This window comes from Marmota flaviventris, chromosome 1 (assembly GCF_047511675.1).
Source record: "Marmota flaviventris isolate mMarFla1 chromosome 1, mMarFla1.hap1, whole genome shotgun sequence".
In the NCBI taxonomy this organism is placed as follows: domain Eukaryota; kingdom Metazoa; phylum Chordata; class Mammalia; order Rodentia; family Sciuridae; genus Marmota; species Marmota flaviventris.
Genome location: NC_092498.1, coordinates 164,045,849 through 164,065,110, shown reverse-complemented (window position 1 = coordinate 164,065,110; position 19,262 = coordinate 164,045,849). Strand labels below are relative to the sequence as shown.

General features: G+C 33.6%; 1 protein-coding gene across 1 annotated transcript in view; it reads left to right on the top strand.

Moving 5' to 3' along the window:
* Positions 1-19,262, top strand: part of LOC139706414 (ERC protein 2-like) — a gene marked incomplete at its 5' end in the record, with an annotated part of 375,567 nt that overhangs the window by 130,464 nt on the left and 225,841 nt on the right. The window contains 2 exons of the mRNA XM_071614423.1: positions 1,734-1,874; positions 15,706-15,899. Of these exons, the coding sequence (XP_071470524.1) occupies positions 1,734-1,874; positions 15,706-15,899 (335 nt within the window). The remainder of the gene's footprint in view (positions 1-1,733; positions 1,875-15,705; positions 15,900-19,262) is intronic.

Sequence of the window (19,262 nt, the reverse complement as noted above, 5' to 3'; positions counted from 1 at the left end):
AATGAAAATTAAGAATTTAAGTCTTCTGCCTACTGTTTTACTGCTAATCCGGCTTGGGGTCCTATACTTACTATAGTTTGTGTGGAAGGAGGAAGGCACAGAAGCTTTGTCCTCATGTGTCACATTCCTCACTGATTAGAAGTGTTGTTTTTTTATACATCTACAAAATACCTTGTACAACAAATTCCAGATTAACATCTGAGGAGCACAGCCTCACTAAGTTGACTAAAATGGCCATCAAAATTCATGTTTTAAAACTTATAAAGGAGAATAGCATAGATTTGCAGTTAGCAAGGATCTTATAATTTAGATGGGGTGATTGTATGTCTTTACTATGACAAAATAACTAGATTATAAGGTCCTTTGTTGTTTCGGTGGAAGTGATATGATAAGTATATGAAATCAGAGTTGTAGACCTGTGTTGAGACTGTTATCTTCCTTTAATAGCTGGGTGACCTTCAACAAGATGCATAGCTAATGTGAGCCCTAGTTTCCTGACTTGAAACATGAGAATGGCTAAGCTGTCCCTCACAGAGTGGTTAGGAGTGTGTTGCTGGGTGATGATGCCCTTCATCCTCAAGGTCATTCCAGTGCACATGAAGCAGCCTAGCATAAATTGTTATTATTTTCAGAAAGATTCTGTGTGCTTAGTAACTCCAAGGTGCTGCAGAAAGATAAGAAAGTAATTCACACTGCCTGATTTGGGATGAAATTGGATTTTTTAGTCCCATAGTTAAATGTTGCTACCCATTTCATATTTGAATAGTGAACATTGCCCTTGTATGTAGTAAAGTTATGTTCATAGATACATGCAAATATTTATATCTTTAGTTTTTGAAATTTAGATTGAACAGTGAAGTTCTTGGTTTCTGGACATGGTTGATGGCTGGAAGTATATAGGTAACCCCATGTCTGAGTTTGGGGAGATTCATTCTATCTGTTAAATCTGAATTACAAAGGACTGGAACATGCAGTCTACTTTACTCTAAAATTCAAAATATTTTTATTTTTGATTCTCCAGAAGATGTTTGAAAAACAGTGATCTGTTTAAGTAATGGAATTTGATAAAAATTTAATAGGGACCAGTATGGTGGCACATACCTCTAATCCCAGCGATTTAGGAGGCTGAGACTGGGAGATTGCTAGTTGAAAGCCAGCATCAGCAACCTAGCAAGGCCTTAAGCAACTTAACAAGACCCTGTCTCAAAATAAAAATAAATTAATTAATTAAAAGGGCTGGAGATGTGGCTCAGTGGTTAAGTACCCCTGGGTTCAATTCCTGGTACCCCCCTAATTTTTAAAAAATGGGATTTTAAAAAGTTTTAGATTTACCCTTAAGGGGAAGCATTAAAGTCAGAATCTTCTTTCGTTTTGGTCTTAGAGTCTTTATGGTCTGATAGCAGTAAATGTAAATGAGGTTCAGGGTGTCTGTTTTGCCATGATAGGTTAAGACCTTACTTCTATCATTAGCATGACTTTGAGATGTGAAAAGTGCATTTACCACACCGTTTGGTCACATTTGATTCTACTGCAATTAGATCCTGCTTGGTTCTGTAAGCTGGCCAACTTTAATTTCCTGGCCAGAGCTGACTATTGTTACCTTGGTAAGACTATATTTACCCTTTCTGTCTAATGCATACTTTATTGTTAAGTATAGAATCAGTATATTCAAATTGAAGACATAGCTAGGAGAAATTGTGGTGTTTCACTTACCAGCATTCTTTTTCTTTCAGTCTAGTTTAATTGACCTCAAAGAACATGCATCTTCATTAGCTTCTGCAGGACTGAAAAGGGACTCCAAATTAAAATCTCTAGAAATAGCCATCGAACAAAAGAAAGAAGAATGTAGCAAACTGGAAGCCCAGTTAAAAAAGGTAAGTGAGGTCTAAGAAAAAAAACAAAAAACACGCTCATTTTCAAAAGAATTCATAGAATGGGAAAGGAAAAGGCATTTTTCAAAAGAAAGAAACTCCTTATCTTTGCTGTCTACTGATAAAAGTATTACTCTTTATTCCTAAGAAGTCTACATTAAATCTGTCTGTGAACCTAAAAAATTATCTTAAGTTTCCTGCCTAAAGAAAACTTGAAAAATAGATGAAATTAGTAGAAGAAATGAAAAATATAAAAACCAGCCATTATTCTCTGGGCAAATCTCAACTATCATAAAAAATAAATGGAAATGTTTTCAGCAAACCAAGGAATCCAGGGGCCCCATTATACTTCGATGAACTAGTACTACTTTTAGAAGTAGGTTAATTTTTGTATGAGAACTTTGCAAATTTTTCCTAACAACATTAAATTCTAGAAATTCACCACTATAGTCAAGTCCCAGCATATCTGTAGAATGACTGTTTATCCTTGACCCCAGATGACCGTACTAAGAAAGCTTGTTGTGTATAGAAGGCTGTGGAAAGGAAAGCAGGGGCTTTCCATTGTCGCATTCACATGCTTTCTCTGACCTGGACATTCTTGTGGAGTGCATTTCCAGTCATGCATGGTTCCTTTGACTTTTTCCCTGTGTTGTTTGGTACGTCTGCACTCATCGTTCACATACAAACTCATAATGTTATGAGTTTAAGCATTTCGTTTCCCTTTGACAACTTATAAACTATTCAAAACAGATAAGAATTTAAACATTAACATATAAAGCATATAATAAAAGTTTGACGGTGTAATTCATATCACACTAGAATCTACAGTTATGAAGGCAAATGACATGGATGGACAGGGATGTGATGGAATCACATACTGATGGAAGAATCATTCCAAATATTTTAAAATTTAATATCCTATTTCTTATGGTGCTGTGTAACTGAAATGTGACTAAAGTTATGCTCACTTTACAGAACATTTTAGGATATTGTCATTAGAAATTTTACACTGAGTCTACTTACTAGTACAGAAAGAGATAAATATACAAATTGAATCTCTTTATAACAAAATGGCAAGAAAAATCTCTGTATTACAAAATATGTTTCATAGTGCACTCACCATTTACCTGATTTCAAGAAATATTAAGCAGGAATCCTGAGCAGTAAATAAGAGAATTAAATTACCCATTCAAGGGCATTTAAGTGCAGTTTGGTTTGGCTATTTATGCATTGGAAGTATCATATACATTATTGACACATTATAAAAGTGCCCTTCAATATGGCATACATGCATATGCATATTAGGATATATATCTATGAAACATCATTTTTACTTAATAAAACAATTTTGTGACCATAAGGTAGGCGCCAAGATAACTTTATGAGACAGAAATTCACCAGATTCTTGGTATGGTCTTCATGATCTTACCTCACTTGTAGTGTGTGTGAGTGTGGAATGAAATAGGACCTCAAATATATATGATCCTGAAAGACACCCTCCATCAACTCTGATGAGCTGTTATGGAGGTCGGGCCACCCTGTTTATGATTTCTGTAGACCTCATGCACTGCACCCTCCTTTTTAGTGTAAGTCATCTCTGGAATTTGAAATTCCCTGGCAATTAAAAAGAAGGTTCACATATTGATGCTTATAGTTTCCATGTACATGACTTAGTTTAATAAATCAACATCTATGCAATTCAGTATAGTTTCTTCAGCATAGCTGTGGTTTGCCCGAGAGATCACGCATAGTGTTTTCCTTGTACTCTCAGGTAGACAAATTTACTGGAATTCACAGACCAAATCCTGTAAATATTATATCATTATTCCTAACAGATTTTAACATTTTGTAATATCACCAGAAGTGAAATGACAAATATGGTGTCTTTCTATAAAGAAACTATTTAATTTATGAAAGGATAACTTATTTCTAAGTATTTACATAATCTTTGCTTATACTGTCTCCTAAGTGCATAGTACAGTGAGTTTAAATAAGGTAATGATAATTTAAATATTTTTATTCCTAACCTGTAGATGTTGTTTTGTTGCTTTTGGCTCTTTAGCATTAACTACATTCAAAAGTTTAAAATAGTTTTTTTCAGTAGTCTTTAATTCTGCTAATAAATAGTTCCATAAAAACCTCAAGTACCCATCACCTTAAAAAGAATTGAGATCTACATGAAATATTTGAAATTATAAGCCAACAGTATGTGAATATGCATATAAACACATCATTTACTCATGGTAAAATAAGCAGCTATAAAAGCTTAAGGAGTGTCTGGGCCTCCTTTTAAGTAAAAGGGTTTGTGACTTGTGAATAAAATATAAAGGTTGACTAAATGAAAGCTGAAAATATAGTAGTTTTATTATGTCATAAATACACCATGTATTCTCAGTGGAACTTTGCTCAAGATTTGTGAGAATCCAGTATTTTTTGCCTTAAAATCTATACAAGATCATAGATGTGTTTATTTGAACAGGCACCTAGTTGGCCAAACACAGTGAAATCCAAAGAGAGATTTTAATTGATTTTTATCTTACAAATAATGCTTAACTTTGATAAGCTGAATTTTTACATAACAGTTTGGGCAGAACATTCATACACATTATTACTTTTAACCCTTCATTATACTGTGTAGATTTAAAACATCTTCAAATCCTTAGTGATGAAAAATGGTTATAGCAGAAAAGGAATTACCCTTTAGACATTCCATCCCTCCTCTTAAACATGGCACAGTCAGATGTTCATGTGTGAGGAAATCTTTACTGATATTGGTAAGACTGTTTAAACAATGCTAACCAAATTATGAGTAACCAGTAGTTATGAGTGTGCTTTATAATTCAGTGCATTCATCAATTATAGACATCGACATATAGAAAAGAACCTGATTATTAATGCATGGATCATATTGGTTTTTTTTTTTAAGAGCATTTGAGGTTCAAGTTGTAGAAGGTAATTGATTTGTGTGACTAGATCAGTTCAGAAGCAACAGTAATTCAAAGTGTTATGATTTATGCTCCTCAGTAACTTTCTAATTAATGTCATGCTTGAGGAGAGGTATTTTTAAAACCATGATAAAATCATTATTTATTTATTCAAGTTGAAGGAACAGGAATCTGGCTCATAAAAAGGCATATCTCAGTTTAAAGCAAAGTAACAGTTTCCATAATATTTCACCCTCTACACCTTGATGTCTAGCCCCAAATTATTGGTGCAGGTATTTAAGAAATATCGCTGGAGGGTGCTATTTAAAATAATATTCAGTACATTTAAATCCAGAAACCTAAATCTGCACAAAATTGACAGGAGACCATTACAGATTCTAAAGTACTTGGAACATAACAGGATATCTTTGAAAAGTATTTATTTCTTAATTCTAAACTAACAGTAGAAACTGGTAATGGGCAATGGATAATACTGTATTGTAGGTCTCTTTTGTTATCTTACTGACTTAATTTTTTTTCTTTCTCCATTTAAGTTAATCTGATAATGTTTTGTTTACTGATATTGTGCTATTGCTAACCTGCCATTTGCTAATCTGTTATTTTTCTGGAGTTAGACTGAATAGAATATTCAAGCTTGTGTTGGTATAAAAGAAGAGCTATAAATTCAATGATAAGATTTAATTAATCTTTTATTATTACTATCTTTGAAGTTCAGGTAATAAATTGTGGGCTTGGCCAAAAGTACTTCTTCTGATTCATTGCTGGAGGCCCGCACTTCATGTATCATCAAAAGTGGACAGCTTTCTTTATTTCATGGGTTATTTAACTTGAGAAAGGGAAAGTAATACAAACCTTAAATTTCTTATTCCAGCTATTCTTTTATCGGAGCCAAAATCAACATTTGTATTTCCCTAGAGCCTCTCACTTTCACTGTGGAATGTTTAGAAACTGAAATTTCTTCTTTTTTAATGACCAGTTCGTCTGTGCGAATGCACTGGATTTGTTGAGCTAATGTTGTTTTTCTGGATCTTTCCTTCTTTCCCTGTCTGTGCTTCAATGCCTCCCCAACTTTGCAATGTAGCAAGCTGAGCAGTTGTTCAATCAGATGTACAACCCAGTAAGTCATTTCTGAAAGTTCCCGCTGTAACATATCAAAGCATGAGGATCCACTGATCACATGTCACAAAGTGCCATACTGGGGAGGCTTCAAATATATTTATTAGTCCCTTCTCATTTCCTTTCTATTCCAAAGAAATGACTTGTGCGGAGGCCATTGTCATTTCTTTTTAAATTAAAAAAAAATTAAGAACTCAAGGAAATATTCTTAGCTCTGATATAGCTTCTTTTTAATTTCAAATCTATTTTTCTGTAGAAAAAAAGAAGTCAGCTAAAGATTTACACTCATGAAATTCATCCTCAGATCCTTTGGACACAGACTAATCTATGTCAAAAGGAATAGCATTTGTAAAATAGCAAAAATTCAATGTATGTTGTGTTGATGAGATAGACATTAAATTTAGATTTAACAATAAAAATCCCTTTGAGATTAGTAAATACATAACATTATTGTGGGTTTTTTAAGACATGTTTTAAAAACATGTCATTTGATTGGGGCAAACCATAATATAACAGATAATAGCAGTTCTCCTTATAGCTTCTCAGAGTACAAAAATCAGGTAACTAGTAAAAAAAAATTATAACATGGTCCAGATGCCACCACTATTTTCTTTTATCCTAATGATGGGTATATTTATGTGAAGCAGTTTGTTTCTTTATTTTTTAAAAAGAAGTTTTGTTTTTTTTTTTCTTTTTTATCTCAAGTTGGCTTACTGGGAGAAATGTTTCTAAAGGTGGCTAGAATTTATCATTTGGCAAATATGATCTGAACTATCATGCATTTCTAATTATCTCCTATTTATAAATTTCCATCATGGGAAAAAAGTAATAGGATGGATAAAGGAAACAAAGTTAGCTAACGACTTTTTGTTAAGCATGCTCCAGGATACATTTAGTTTGATGTGCAAGATATTCGGGTGTACTTAATTAGATTCATCCTCCACCCTTCATTCTTTACAACCAATTTTATTTTTGCAAACAGAATTCCTAAAGCCCTGTAGGAGCATCTTTATTAACTATTTCCCAAGCATGGATTTTAGCAGAGTAAGCAAAAACAATCCAGGTTTCCTTACCCTTAGCACTTGAATGGAAGTGTTAATAAGCAGGCTGAAAACAGTAGAGAGGTGAAGAAAGACAAATAAGATTGGAATATCTTTAAGCTTGAAAACACACCCTGGGAAAAATGCATGTTCTTTTTTCTTTTTTTTAAAGATTATTTTAAAAGGGTATGAAGTAATCCTGCTGAAATTATTTCATACCTACTTGTTAGGGACAGGAAAAAAAACCTAAGCATTTCATAATTGTGGGAGGTATAAAGGACAGGTGGGGATGGCTTTGTTTCTACAGCAGTGAAAATTTATCACAACCATAGCAGGAGTTCATATCCCTGTCTGGATAGGTAGGATCAAAGACACAACTCAGTTAACTTTTAGGCTATTTTTAGAAATATTGATCACAAACATCATCAGCTTCTCCTTCACTTCAGCCACAGTGATCTTCTTCAGTATACATAAGCAAACTTTTTAGTCTTTTCAGTGACTAATTCAAAAATCATTGACTGACTTTCCTCCCCAAGTTAATTAAGCTAGTCCATTGGTTTGGCATCCTGGGAATATAGCCAACCCTCATTATTTTAACTCCCCTTGCCTACAGATATTCTCAGGGTCCAATTCTTTTTTGGACTGATAGGAACAGACCATGATGGATTTTCTCTCCTTAATAGTCTTTAAAAAATGACTATGTTTTCCCTAGTAATAAAAATAATATATGTCCACAGTACAGAATTTGTAAAGTATAGAAGGATATAGAAAAAAAAAATAACAGGATGTCTCAGTGCATAGAGATAATCACTAGGAACATTTGGGTTGCTCCCTGCCCAGGCATTTTTTTTGCTGTTACTGTTCTCTTCTGTTCTTTATCTTCCTCTTTTCTTGCTTTCTTCTTTCTTCTTACTTCTCTTTTTGCCTTTCTTCTCCTTTCTCCTTTATCTTTCTTTTTCTTACCTAATATTCTATTTCTTTTTATGAAGTTGTGTTAAAGTGATTATTCCATTTTATATCCTATTTTTAAAAAACTGCATATCATTAGAAATTTTTCATATCATTAACTATTCTTCCAAAATGTCCTTTCAATGGTGTTTACTGTTCTATGTTATTTATATTAATGTTGGTCATTTCTTTGCTAGTAGTATAAATAATGCTCTGAAGAAAACTTTATTAATTTCTCCACACTTTTTTTTCCTCATAGAATAAATTTCTGGGCCAATATTTTTAAAAACTCGCCATAGTTCCTGCTGTATTGCAGGAACTCAAGAGAAATTCTGCCAAGGCACACTTCTTTAAGCACTGGTTAAATGTGGCCTTTTGGTCACACCCTGGCCCCTACTGAGAATTGTCATTTTCCATAACTTTGAAAAATGCTCAGGTAGAAATTTTTTCTTTTTAACTCTCCTGTCTTTAATTATTAATGAAAGTTAGGATTTTAAGTATATTTTCTTAATATTCTCCTTTCTGCAAATTGTTTAAGTCATTTAAGCATTTCCCTTTGAGTATCCTGGTTTATGCATCAGTTTATATGGAGTATGCTGTGGCTTATATAGAAATTTTGTCAGATTTGTGGAAATTTTATTTAATTAAAGAATTTCTTTTTTAAAAACATATAGAACTATTTTTAGGTTCTCAATCTGTGTTTCTCTTTAGGATATTCTCATTGCCTTTATTCTTTGAAGTCATTTTCCAGTTTTATTTGTGGGCTGAATTTAAATTTTTTGCATTGTTATGTTTTACATAAATTTAACTCCTTTACCCCTTATTAATTTATTTTGATTCATTATGAGAAGTGAGGTTCTAACTGTATTTTTCTAAATTATCGACCAATATCCTACCACTGTTTATCAAATAATTCATTCTTTATCCACTAATCTTGATATACTTTATTATATACTGAGCTCTCATGGATAAATGGCTTAGTTTCTGGGCTGTTCTTCAAAATTTTAACTATTGTGGCTTTGAGATTCCACCTTAATTCTTTTTGCTTTTCATTTTGTCTTTTTTTTAAGTTTCATTTGTTTGTTTTAAGGTCCTTATCTTATAATTTTCTATCTTTCCAGGTGAATTTCAGGGTCACTTTATCAATTTAATAGCACAATTGGTGATTACTTTAATCTAAATTACATTCATTCTAAACAGTGATTTTAGAATGATCAATATATTTCCAGTTTTATTTTTTTCCATTTATAAACTTGATACAATTTTTTATTCATTTCAGTGGTTTTTTCATAGTAAAGTTTTGACATATTTCTATTATAGGACTGTGGGGTTTTTTTTATAGATAGTCTGAAGCAGTTCTACATTTATAATTTTTAAGTTGCTATTTGAATGCTGTCTTTCTTATATTTTCTAACCAATTATTGGTATCAAGGAAATGTCTTTTATTTCTTTTGTATGTTTATTTTGACCATGGCCATCCTTCACATTTTTGGTGAATTATACTCATTATTTTTGCTACATAAGGTAAACAGTCATCTCTAGGTCTATCAGAATATACTCAATCAGAGTAAACAAGGATTAAGCTTTGAAGTCCTCCCACATGTATTTTTCCCCATAGAATAGAAATAAACCATTTACTTTTTTTCTTCTTTATTCCAGTCAGTCCATTGTACTGAGTGATACTCTGATGCCATTTCTAAAATTTTGCCTTTGTATCCTGACTCTTTCTTATAATGATAATCTTTCTATAGCTTAACTACTAATCTTTGCTCCTGGAGGAGTTTTGTCTTGTCATTGTGAAACACTGTGCAGGGTATCTTCAGTTGAGTCCTTTTTCTTCCCTTGGTTCTTAATTCTATACAAATAATATGGTTTTTTCATCAGGCTCAAATACCTTCTTTGCTGTAGCCCTCCTAGTATTGTGCTCAATGATGGTATCCAGGATTTGTTCCTAAAATTTTAAGTAAATCTTTACAGTTTCTAGACCCCTCAACTTAGTGCTTGTATAATATCCTTGTTACTGTATGATACTGGGCTTGGTACTGCCGGGGATACCCTTGAGACTGGTCTGATGATCCCAATACAGGAGCCTCCCCTTTGACCCTCACCTAATTACTAGCTATTTGAAATCCCATCTCTACTGAACATATCTTTTGCAGGGATCATGTTTTACAAGACAAAAAATCAAGCATTTTTTCCATTCCAGAGAAAGAAAAAAAGTCTTGTCAATGTTCAGTGAGGTCTTCCTGAATTATGTGTCATCATAGGACTATGTGATCCCAGGAGCATAGTGGGCTGAATTACAAATGCTATCACAGTGATTGTTTAGGCTTAGCGCTTTCTTTTTATGATATTTTTAGCTTATTTCTGAAAACTATTTGATTTATTCTTAGACTAATATCCCCTGACATAATGGAAGATTATAGCTGTTTAAGAGATAGCTCAGTGAATACATATTGCATGTGCGAACACAGGCACACACAGGAACACTCACTGGATGTTCTAAAACATAGGATTTCAAAAAAGAACTTTGGTTCTTTTACATTGCTAATTTTAGGAAATTCCAAAGTTAACAGGAACCACATTAATAATTATATTTTGGTTGGGGAGTCTTATTGTATGTAAAGCATATAGTTGGTTCTTTTTATTTTGGGGGTTTGACATGAGAAAAAGTATTTGGAGTATTTGTTTTATATATATATATATATATATATATAATTTGTTTCATCTATGAAAAAAAATCTCTATTTGGTATGGTTGTTTTAACATAAAAATTGTAAATATACTGGATGTAGTTAGCTTGAATTGTGAAAGAGTAATTTCCCATAAAACTAGGAAGTACAAGATTTCGATGTATTTCATCATTAGTTTCAAAATGTATTACTTAGGCTCATTTATTATGCCTAGTATTGATTTATTGTATTTAAATGAAATTTAAATTTTATAACATGTTTTAGTTCTTTCTCCCCCTTAGAAACTTTATTTTAATAAGTTAATATTTTGGTCATAACTTAGAATTAAGTGAAGATTGGTACTCTTTTAGAAGATTGAAATTGAGTATAATGTTTGAAATAGTTTATATGCCCTGTTCTGCTGTTAAGATATGAAAGGAATGTTAAAGCGCTGTCAACGGACTCTAAACCAGCAAAGCGCCGGAGTAGAGAATCATATTTTTATAGTACATGAATTTATCAAGTTATTGCTAAAACCCAGAAGCAGCAGGGATGAAAAATCAACAGATTAATTAGTTAACATTCTGCTTGTATTTTATGTTCATGACTAATCATTTGCTTATTTTGAGGGAAATGATTTTTTATTAAAATTGTTAAGACTCATTTCAAAGGGAGAGTGTTATATAATATTATAATTGAATATTCCCTGCCTTGTTTCACAGCAGGTTTTTTGGACCAAAGTTAATGCTTTCCTTCCTAGGCATCTGGAATGATGAACTAGTATTTTACTAAAAATAATCAGTGATCAACCTTTGTAAAATTAAGTTCAAATAAAGTTGGGATGTGTGATTTGGATACCTGTCAGCCTCCAGCTTTGGCTTTAGCGGCTTTTTGCTTTAGTTTGATTTAGATTGAGTATTAATCTGAATTTTTTTTCTTCTTTTTTTTTCCTGAAACAGTTCTAATTTCTTTAATTAAAATAACTGTTAGGTATTGTAATGCTGTTCATCCCAAGTCATGAGTAGATTCCTCTTTATTCTTGATCCAGGCTTTCAAAGTCATTCACATCAAAATGCTGAGACTTGCCCGTATCAGTGAGGCAAAAACTTTGTTTTGATTATTCCCATTTGTGGGGAAATTTTCCTACATATGGAAATACAAGAGACATAATCTGGAGTCCCCAAAATCTTACTGATCTAATATACAATACAGAAATTTCTGTAATGCCAGTTCCCAATTTTTTGTGTTTTTCTAAAAAAAAAAAAAAAAAGTTTAAGTGTTATTCTATATAAGTTTTAAGAAATATTTTGAGGCAGAACCAGACACCTTAATTTGCCTTTAAACTGATTTGTTTAGTCAGCAAAGTTAAATCACTACATTAAGAAAAGAATGCTTATTCTTTGGTTTTCATGACCAAGGGAATTTTCTTGTAAGTGACCGTGTTCTTGGACATGTTAATGATAAATAAATTTTGAAACAAGAAAATACACATCAATATGGATTATCAAGAGGGAACAAAGTTGATGTGCCTTAGAATAATGGAACAGGCAAGCACTTCCCCTGTGGGGGAGCTAAATTCAAACCAACAGATCCCTAAGAGGAAATAATTACTGGACATTTTCAATTTAAATCTTGCATAGGTCAGAATCATGCCATGGTAGGAATTTCTTGTGGAAATGATTTATTGAAATAAGTCATAAGTCTCCTCCCCAACATTTGACACAGTATCTAGGGTATGTTAGGGTAAATCTGTTACCTACTTTGATCTGTATCAGGGTCAGCCAGTCCAGATTAAAGAGCTCATCATTGGAAAAGAATATTTCCTAAATATAAATAAAGTGCTTCCTTCCATTTTTAGAGCTTGTTCTGGCCTTAGAATTTTGAAGGTAGCATTGGTTTTATAACCTCAGTTTCTTCCTTTATTTATTTTTCAGTATAGTGTCACCCCTGTGTCTGTGGATCTGAGTATAACACACCCATGTTAAAGCTTTCAGCCTATCCTTTGAAAATTTGTGATTTACATTGAATAGAGCTGATAATCTTTACTAACAGTTATAAATTCTTTGGAGACATCTGTGTCCAATATTTAGGATGAACAGGGACCCCACCAGCCTTCCCAATCAAGGGAAGCTCTGTCATTGTTTTCATGTGACTCAAGAAGCAGCTCTTATTCTCACATCTTTATATAGCTCTTTTAAAACCTTTCTTTTAACATAATCATGTTTTAAAGTTATCTATTTACACATTTATTTAAAAGACCTTCTAAGAATTCTAGCATCAAGATTGAAGGTAATTTGACTTAATTTTTTTTCCTTGAGTCAGTAGAAATTAACCTGACAGTAGAAACAAAAAGAGATATTTAACTCACAGATATTATTGAGGCTTGTCTATTCTTTTTAAAAGGAAGAATCATTAGCACATGCAAGTATTATCTAACAGATACCAAGCCAGCTATAAACTTGGCTATGGGCTTTATTTTAATAATATGACTTAATTCAACATCACATGAGGTCAGGAGAGCTATAGTCTAGTATACCCCCACCCCACCCCAGCTTTCTATGTCTCTCAACATCCCATGAGTCCTTTAACCATACCTAGTTACTAAGTTGAAAAGACTGTGAACCCATCTAATTCCACTCAGGGTTGAAAACTGGCATGGGGGTATCCTCCTCAAGGATTTAAGAAAAAGACTTGTGCTTACATACCTACACTAGCAGCTGGCAGGCTGTGCTTTCTTTGAAAACCTACCAGGGAAGCTTTTAAAAGAAGCCCATAGTATTTTGGTGATGAAAATTCAATAAACCTATTCACTTAGCTTTTTCTGGGATGCATATTATAATATGATAAAAATGCAAATGAATAATACCTTCCCCATGTTCCTTATTTTGTAGTTTTTAGTGTCTTTAGAAAGGTTAATTTATTTGCTATAGATATTAGACACAGTGTTAGATTTAGAATCTAGGTCTCAACTAGTAATCCTGTGCCCACTTATTCCAATTAATGATGATAATCAAAGAATAAAGACAACCTAGATAAACCACAGTTGTTAACTGCTAGCTCATTGTGAATCTTTAAAAATTAGAATTGGGAAAGAAATTTTGACTCTAGACAGAAACAGGCAATCAAAATATGGTTATTCATTTGTTTTGAATGCTTCTACTTGCTCATTAATTAATTAATGCTTTTTAAAGATCTCAATGTCCTTGGTTTGGATAGTTTAAGAAATCTCAGGAGAAGGTTTTTAGCTGCTGTAGAATAATGGTAACAGGATAAAAATGAAAGAGGCTAATGTGAAGATTTTACTTCTTAGTTTTTTAAAAACTGCATATTTTTAATGTTTTTCTGTCACAGAATTAATGAGTTGATTTTTATTTTTCACAAATAGAAATAGGTGTGTGGAGTAGTTACTTTATTTTAAAAACAGAATATCTACATTTTAAAAATGGAGATTAGGGAATTTGAATATCTATTACTTCAATTTAAAATAAAATTATTTGATGAATAAAATCCTGAAGGTATATTAGCTCAGATTTCTCTTTCAGACTATTTTAATTATAATGAAAAAGTTTAATAATCTACTATAATGAAATCCTGAGTGAGTACTAAATAAAAATAAATGTCTTCGGAGATTTGTTGGTAAAAAGGAGTTAATTGGTACCTGATAGTATGTTGAATTGATATTTTTTCCCAAGTTCTTTGAAGTTGAGTTTATTTCTTAAATAAGGAAATCTTAGATGAAAGAACATGAAAGCAAATTATTCCCCTTTTATCCTCATGCTTAAATAATATGTTACATGCAAAATTATTATTTTAAAAATGATTATTTTGTCATAAGTATGAAATTTATTTTATTTATACTAATTTTTGAATTTTTTCTACTAAATCATTGCAAAGACTGTCAACCCTCTAACAGTAGTATTAGTATTAATTTTTCTAACATGCATGATTCATTGGACCCCACAATAGCTATAGCTTGCTTGCCTTGTTTTTTCCCTGAAATTAAACAAAAGAAAACGTGCAGTAAAGTCCAATGAACATCTGCTCTACGTAGCAAAACAGCAGAACAACTGAAATCTTAATAAATTAATATTTTATTGCTTCATATGTGGATTTTGGAGATCCATACAGATATGACTCCTCTGAACTTTCTATGTTGAATGTGCACTGTTGTTAAACTACTTGTTTTTTCCCTGCCTGCTCTTTGAAGAAGTCAATTAGGAATAATGGGAAACAAGGGGTAGGCAAAACATTGCAGTGCAGTGTTATTTCCATCTGTCTGGGAATATTTTAGCCAAAAGTTTATTTTGGGGAAAAAAAAAAGCCGCAATGCATTCACACACAGAAGACCACAAATACTTTGGCTGCAAATTATTCTGCAGTGTTGTTGCTCTGTTGTTGCCCGTGTGTGTTCTTATATGTAAAGCTACCACCCACCCATGCATGTGTTTGCAGATTCTTGTCTGTGTGCTTGTTCATGAATTAGCTCTCATCTTCCTCATGTTTAGGTTAAGTTTATTCAAGGAACAAGAATTTATGGGTATGACTGTTGGCTGGAAAGCCCTTCCCTCACATCTGAGTCTTCCTTCCAAACTACATCTTCTGCTGAGATTTCTCAGTAGGGCGACATGCTCAAAGATCAGTCAACCAGTCTCTTCTATGTTACCTGGCACTACATAGGCCCTTGATGGATCTTGGAAAACAACTTAATATGTTTAATATGTGCTGCTTAAGTTCTCTGCATTGGAAATGTGAGAAATTGAATTGTCTTGGTTCTGCTTGCCAAATGAGCAGTAATGAAGACACCAGAGTCTCTAAACCCATCTATGCCCCACTTTTTAGTGGAAAGAAAAGCCCAAAGTAGCACCTTTTAATGGACCAAAATATCAATAAAGAAAGGAATTCCCTATATGAAACTAACATAATTTTAAATCAACATTTTCTAAGGTAACTGGAATTGTGTGATATTCTCATTTTGCCTTCTCACTAACAGAATACCCATAACTCTTGTTGGTTATTTTGTCTCTAAAGTTAATTTCTGGGCCATTGGTGGCTACAATATCTACTGTTATAAATTGTTGTCTTAACTACATTCTTTAAAAATGTAATGTTGAAGGCACATAATATTGAAGATGACTCCAGGATGAACCCTGAGTTTGCAGACCGACTAAAACAGCTTGATAAAGAGGCATCTTACTACCGTGATGAGTGTGGCAAGGCCCAAGCCGAAGTGGACCGGTTGCTGGAGATCCTCAAAGAGGTGGAAAATGAAAAGAATGACAAGGACAAGAAGATCGCAGAACTTGAGAGGTAAGTTTTACAGACATGTGAACTGTCAGTGCTGAGTGAGCACTGATGACTTGGTTGTCCATTTCAGGTTGTGGTTAGATTTAGAATGCACATTTGCACGCTCGGATTACAAGTTGGAAACATGTTATATATGAGGAATATGGCATGATAAGAGATGATGTTGTTTCTATGGGATACCAAGAAAGTAATTGGCTTATCTTTTGAAGGATTATGTACTTCTTCAGTGTTTAAAGAAATAGTGGTTGCCTTTCTTGAGTGATGTTTGTCTGTTCTAGCATTTGTGCCAGCAGTGTACATAAAAATTTGACTACCTGAAACCTCTGTTCTTTCCCATTAAAGATGAACAGTTGTGGTGTATGGTTTGTCTTGAGCAAAAGAATATGGAAGAATACAATTGGGAATTCTTCACTCAAGATAGGAGGAAGGGAAGGGAGCTGATATCTTTTGGATGTCTTTTGGCACATTACAACAATTTCATCCTTGAGATTTATCTTTTGAGAGGATCTTATAGCACTTGGAAAATAAATATGCTTGAATAGGGCCTACACGATAGCAAATTCTGTCTGAACACAAGGAGGGTTGTATCAGGGTTCCAAAGTATTTAGATTTTCAGATAAATCATATCCATATTATATTCATGTGTAGTGGGATCTCTAAAAATAAGCTTCCTATCAATGCTTTTTCCTATATTTCATATATGGGAAGAACTTTCTGAATAATCTTACGTAATTCCATAACCTCTAAGGATTTCTCATTGGTTCAGCAATAAGGCAGAATTTGTCTTTCTTAGATTCAGTCCATATGGAAGAGATCAACAAAGTTTGAATAAATCAGTGAATGTTTGCCAGGTCTGATCAAGACACTTGTGAGGCCCTAAAGGACTTCAAGATATATGCAAAGTAGCTCTTTGTGGCCTTGCAGAAAGATGATGGACTTTAGCAAAAGAAAGACCAGGGTTCATATTTTGTGTTGGCTTTATGCTAGCTGTGTGGCCTTGAATCTTTTTGGAAATGAATCTCTAATAGCCTTTTAAGATGTGTTATGCTTTGCAAGCACCTAGTCCCCATGCAAGAAGATGAAATGATGTTTATATCATTATTATTAACAGTTGAATGCTAAAAAAATATTTAGTATTAAGTGGCTCTGTACTTAATGTATAGGTTATTTGCAATAAAATTTCAACAACTTTTTCAAATATTAAATTAATTAGTAATTTCTTTCAATACCCTTAGCCTAAGTTTAATGATGATCAGGTAATTTTGGTTCAGTGTGACCAATCTTAGTAAGGAAGGCAAGAACCTCTTTCATCTTGAGGCCACCAAACAAATAAAGTTCTTAAGGATTCTGCTTTCATTTAAAAATGTGGGAATGTTCTGCCAGTCTACTGATTCTTAAAAAGCTGGGGACACTGTTGATTTTAGATATATCTATCTACATGACTATTTTGAAATTATATTTCAGTGCCACAGTTTTTCTAAAACAGCTACCATGAGATCACAGGGAAGTTATGTCTGTGTCTTTTTTATTGGTGAGAAAACAAAGACCTCAAAAAGTTGAGTGACCTTCTGGAGATTGGTCCCATGGTCAGAAAGATGAAAAACTATAACGTTATAGTTATAACATTATGTTTCTGGACTGACTTCTCATCCACTGCTCTGAGAAGCAGTGAGCCCTATGGCAGATATCCTAGATAATAATACCAATAGTATTAAAAATAGCAATTATAATCATAATGATAGAGTCAGTATATTTTATGCTTAGTGAGCCAGATAGTCTGCTAAACACTTAAGCTGCAATAGGGTATACATTTAATCTTACCCATAACACAGAAACTATCACGATCTCCATTTTATAGATGAGAAATTATGACATATACAGATTAAGTAACTTTCTTAAAGATTGCAGAACTTGTAAGGTTCAAAGTCGGGATTTGAACTCAGGAACAACAGAGGAGATACTGAGAACAATCCCTTCCACCAATGGGCCAAAATGGAGAAACGAGTCCAGCAGTGCCAAGCAACCTACTGAGAGCCCTTCCTGAGCAGGCATTGCAGGGCAACCACAAGAGATCTGCCTCTTCTTTATTAGTTTTCATGAAGGAAAGTGATGTGCCCCATGTTCAGAAGGCATTTTTCTTTATTAAACCAGCTCCCCAGAACTGTGATTGAAAATAAGGATTTAACTACTATAAACATTTACATATAAATACCTTAATTGTCTAGTTGGGCAAACAGGTCTTAGCTAGACACTATTGCCATTAAATCATCAAGAATATTCACAGTTTTATTTCTTCAATATGGAATGCATTAAAGCAGCAGTGATTTTTACAGGCATTTATCTTTATGTACTTTCTGCACATTTTCTTTATCTTTGCCTTTGCCTCTCCTTAAAGCTGATGCCTCCCAGGCTCTGTAATTCATAAAACGTGTGGTGGGACTTGACTCTGTCCCAGGTCTCTGCCTGCCTGTGTCTTGGGTCCAGCAGCAGAACATAGTCTGGGAAATGTCTGAGCCCCAGCTCCAGCATACCCCCTAGGGAGGCGGGGGTGGAGATCTAGAGGGGAAGCATCTTGGTAAAAGGAGGACTAAGCTTTGGCCTGCCTTTCTGAAGCATGATCTGCTGGGCTACATGTGTATTCCGACTAAAACATCTTCCTTGAGTTGTCAGGCAGTTGCTTCTACATTTGCTGACTTAAAGTACAAAATTCATACCTCATAATGTTGGGAACTAAAGATTTCTTAGCAATATGATATAGATCTCCATTTTGGAGTCATTGAGAGAAGGGCTTACAATTAAGTTTGTTATTTTGAAAACCAAAATATTTATCTTGAAATAAATTTTTCGTCTCTGGCTTATAATGTGACCTACCAGAGTGAAAGGGCCTTTTAAAAAGCAACTTGTATTCTAAAATATGACAAAACTTCAGTCACATACAACAAGAGGTACAGGATTAGGAGTAACTCAAATGATACTGGCCTGCTTCTCTCTGAGGGCAGTTTGTTTGTTTTTATTTTGCTAATCATCTCACAATGGACATGTTCCTAAAAGCAGATGGCTGGCATTTACCTCTTAAATTCTGTTCAAATGGTATTTTTCATCAACCATTAAAGATCTTCTTTTTAAGGTGCACACTGTTCTAGTGTGGTCCCATATGCACTTCTGCCTGTAAACTCTTGTACTTGATTCTGACAGCCCAGTTGGAAGCTTCTGCCTTTGACTAGAGGCTGCAAAGGTGGAGGACCTTGAGTATATCCCTGAGAGTTGGTCAAAAGCGGTCTGATGTTTTGTTTCATCACCAATGCCAGAATCATAACCATGTAGCTAATTAAACCTTAGAGACACTGAAATATGTGGCGCTTCTGT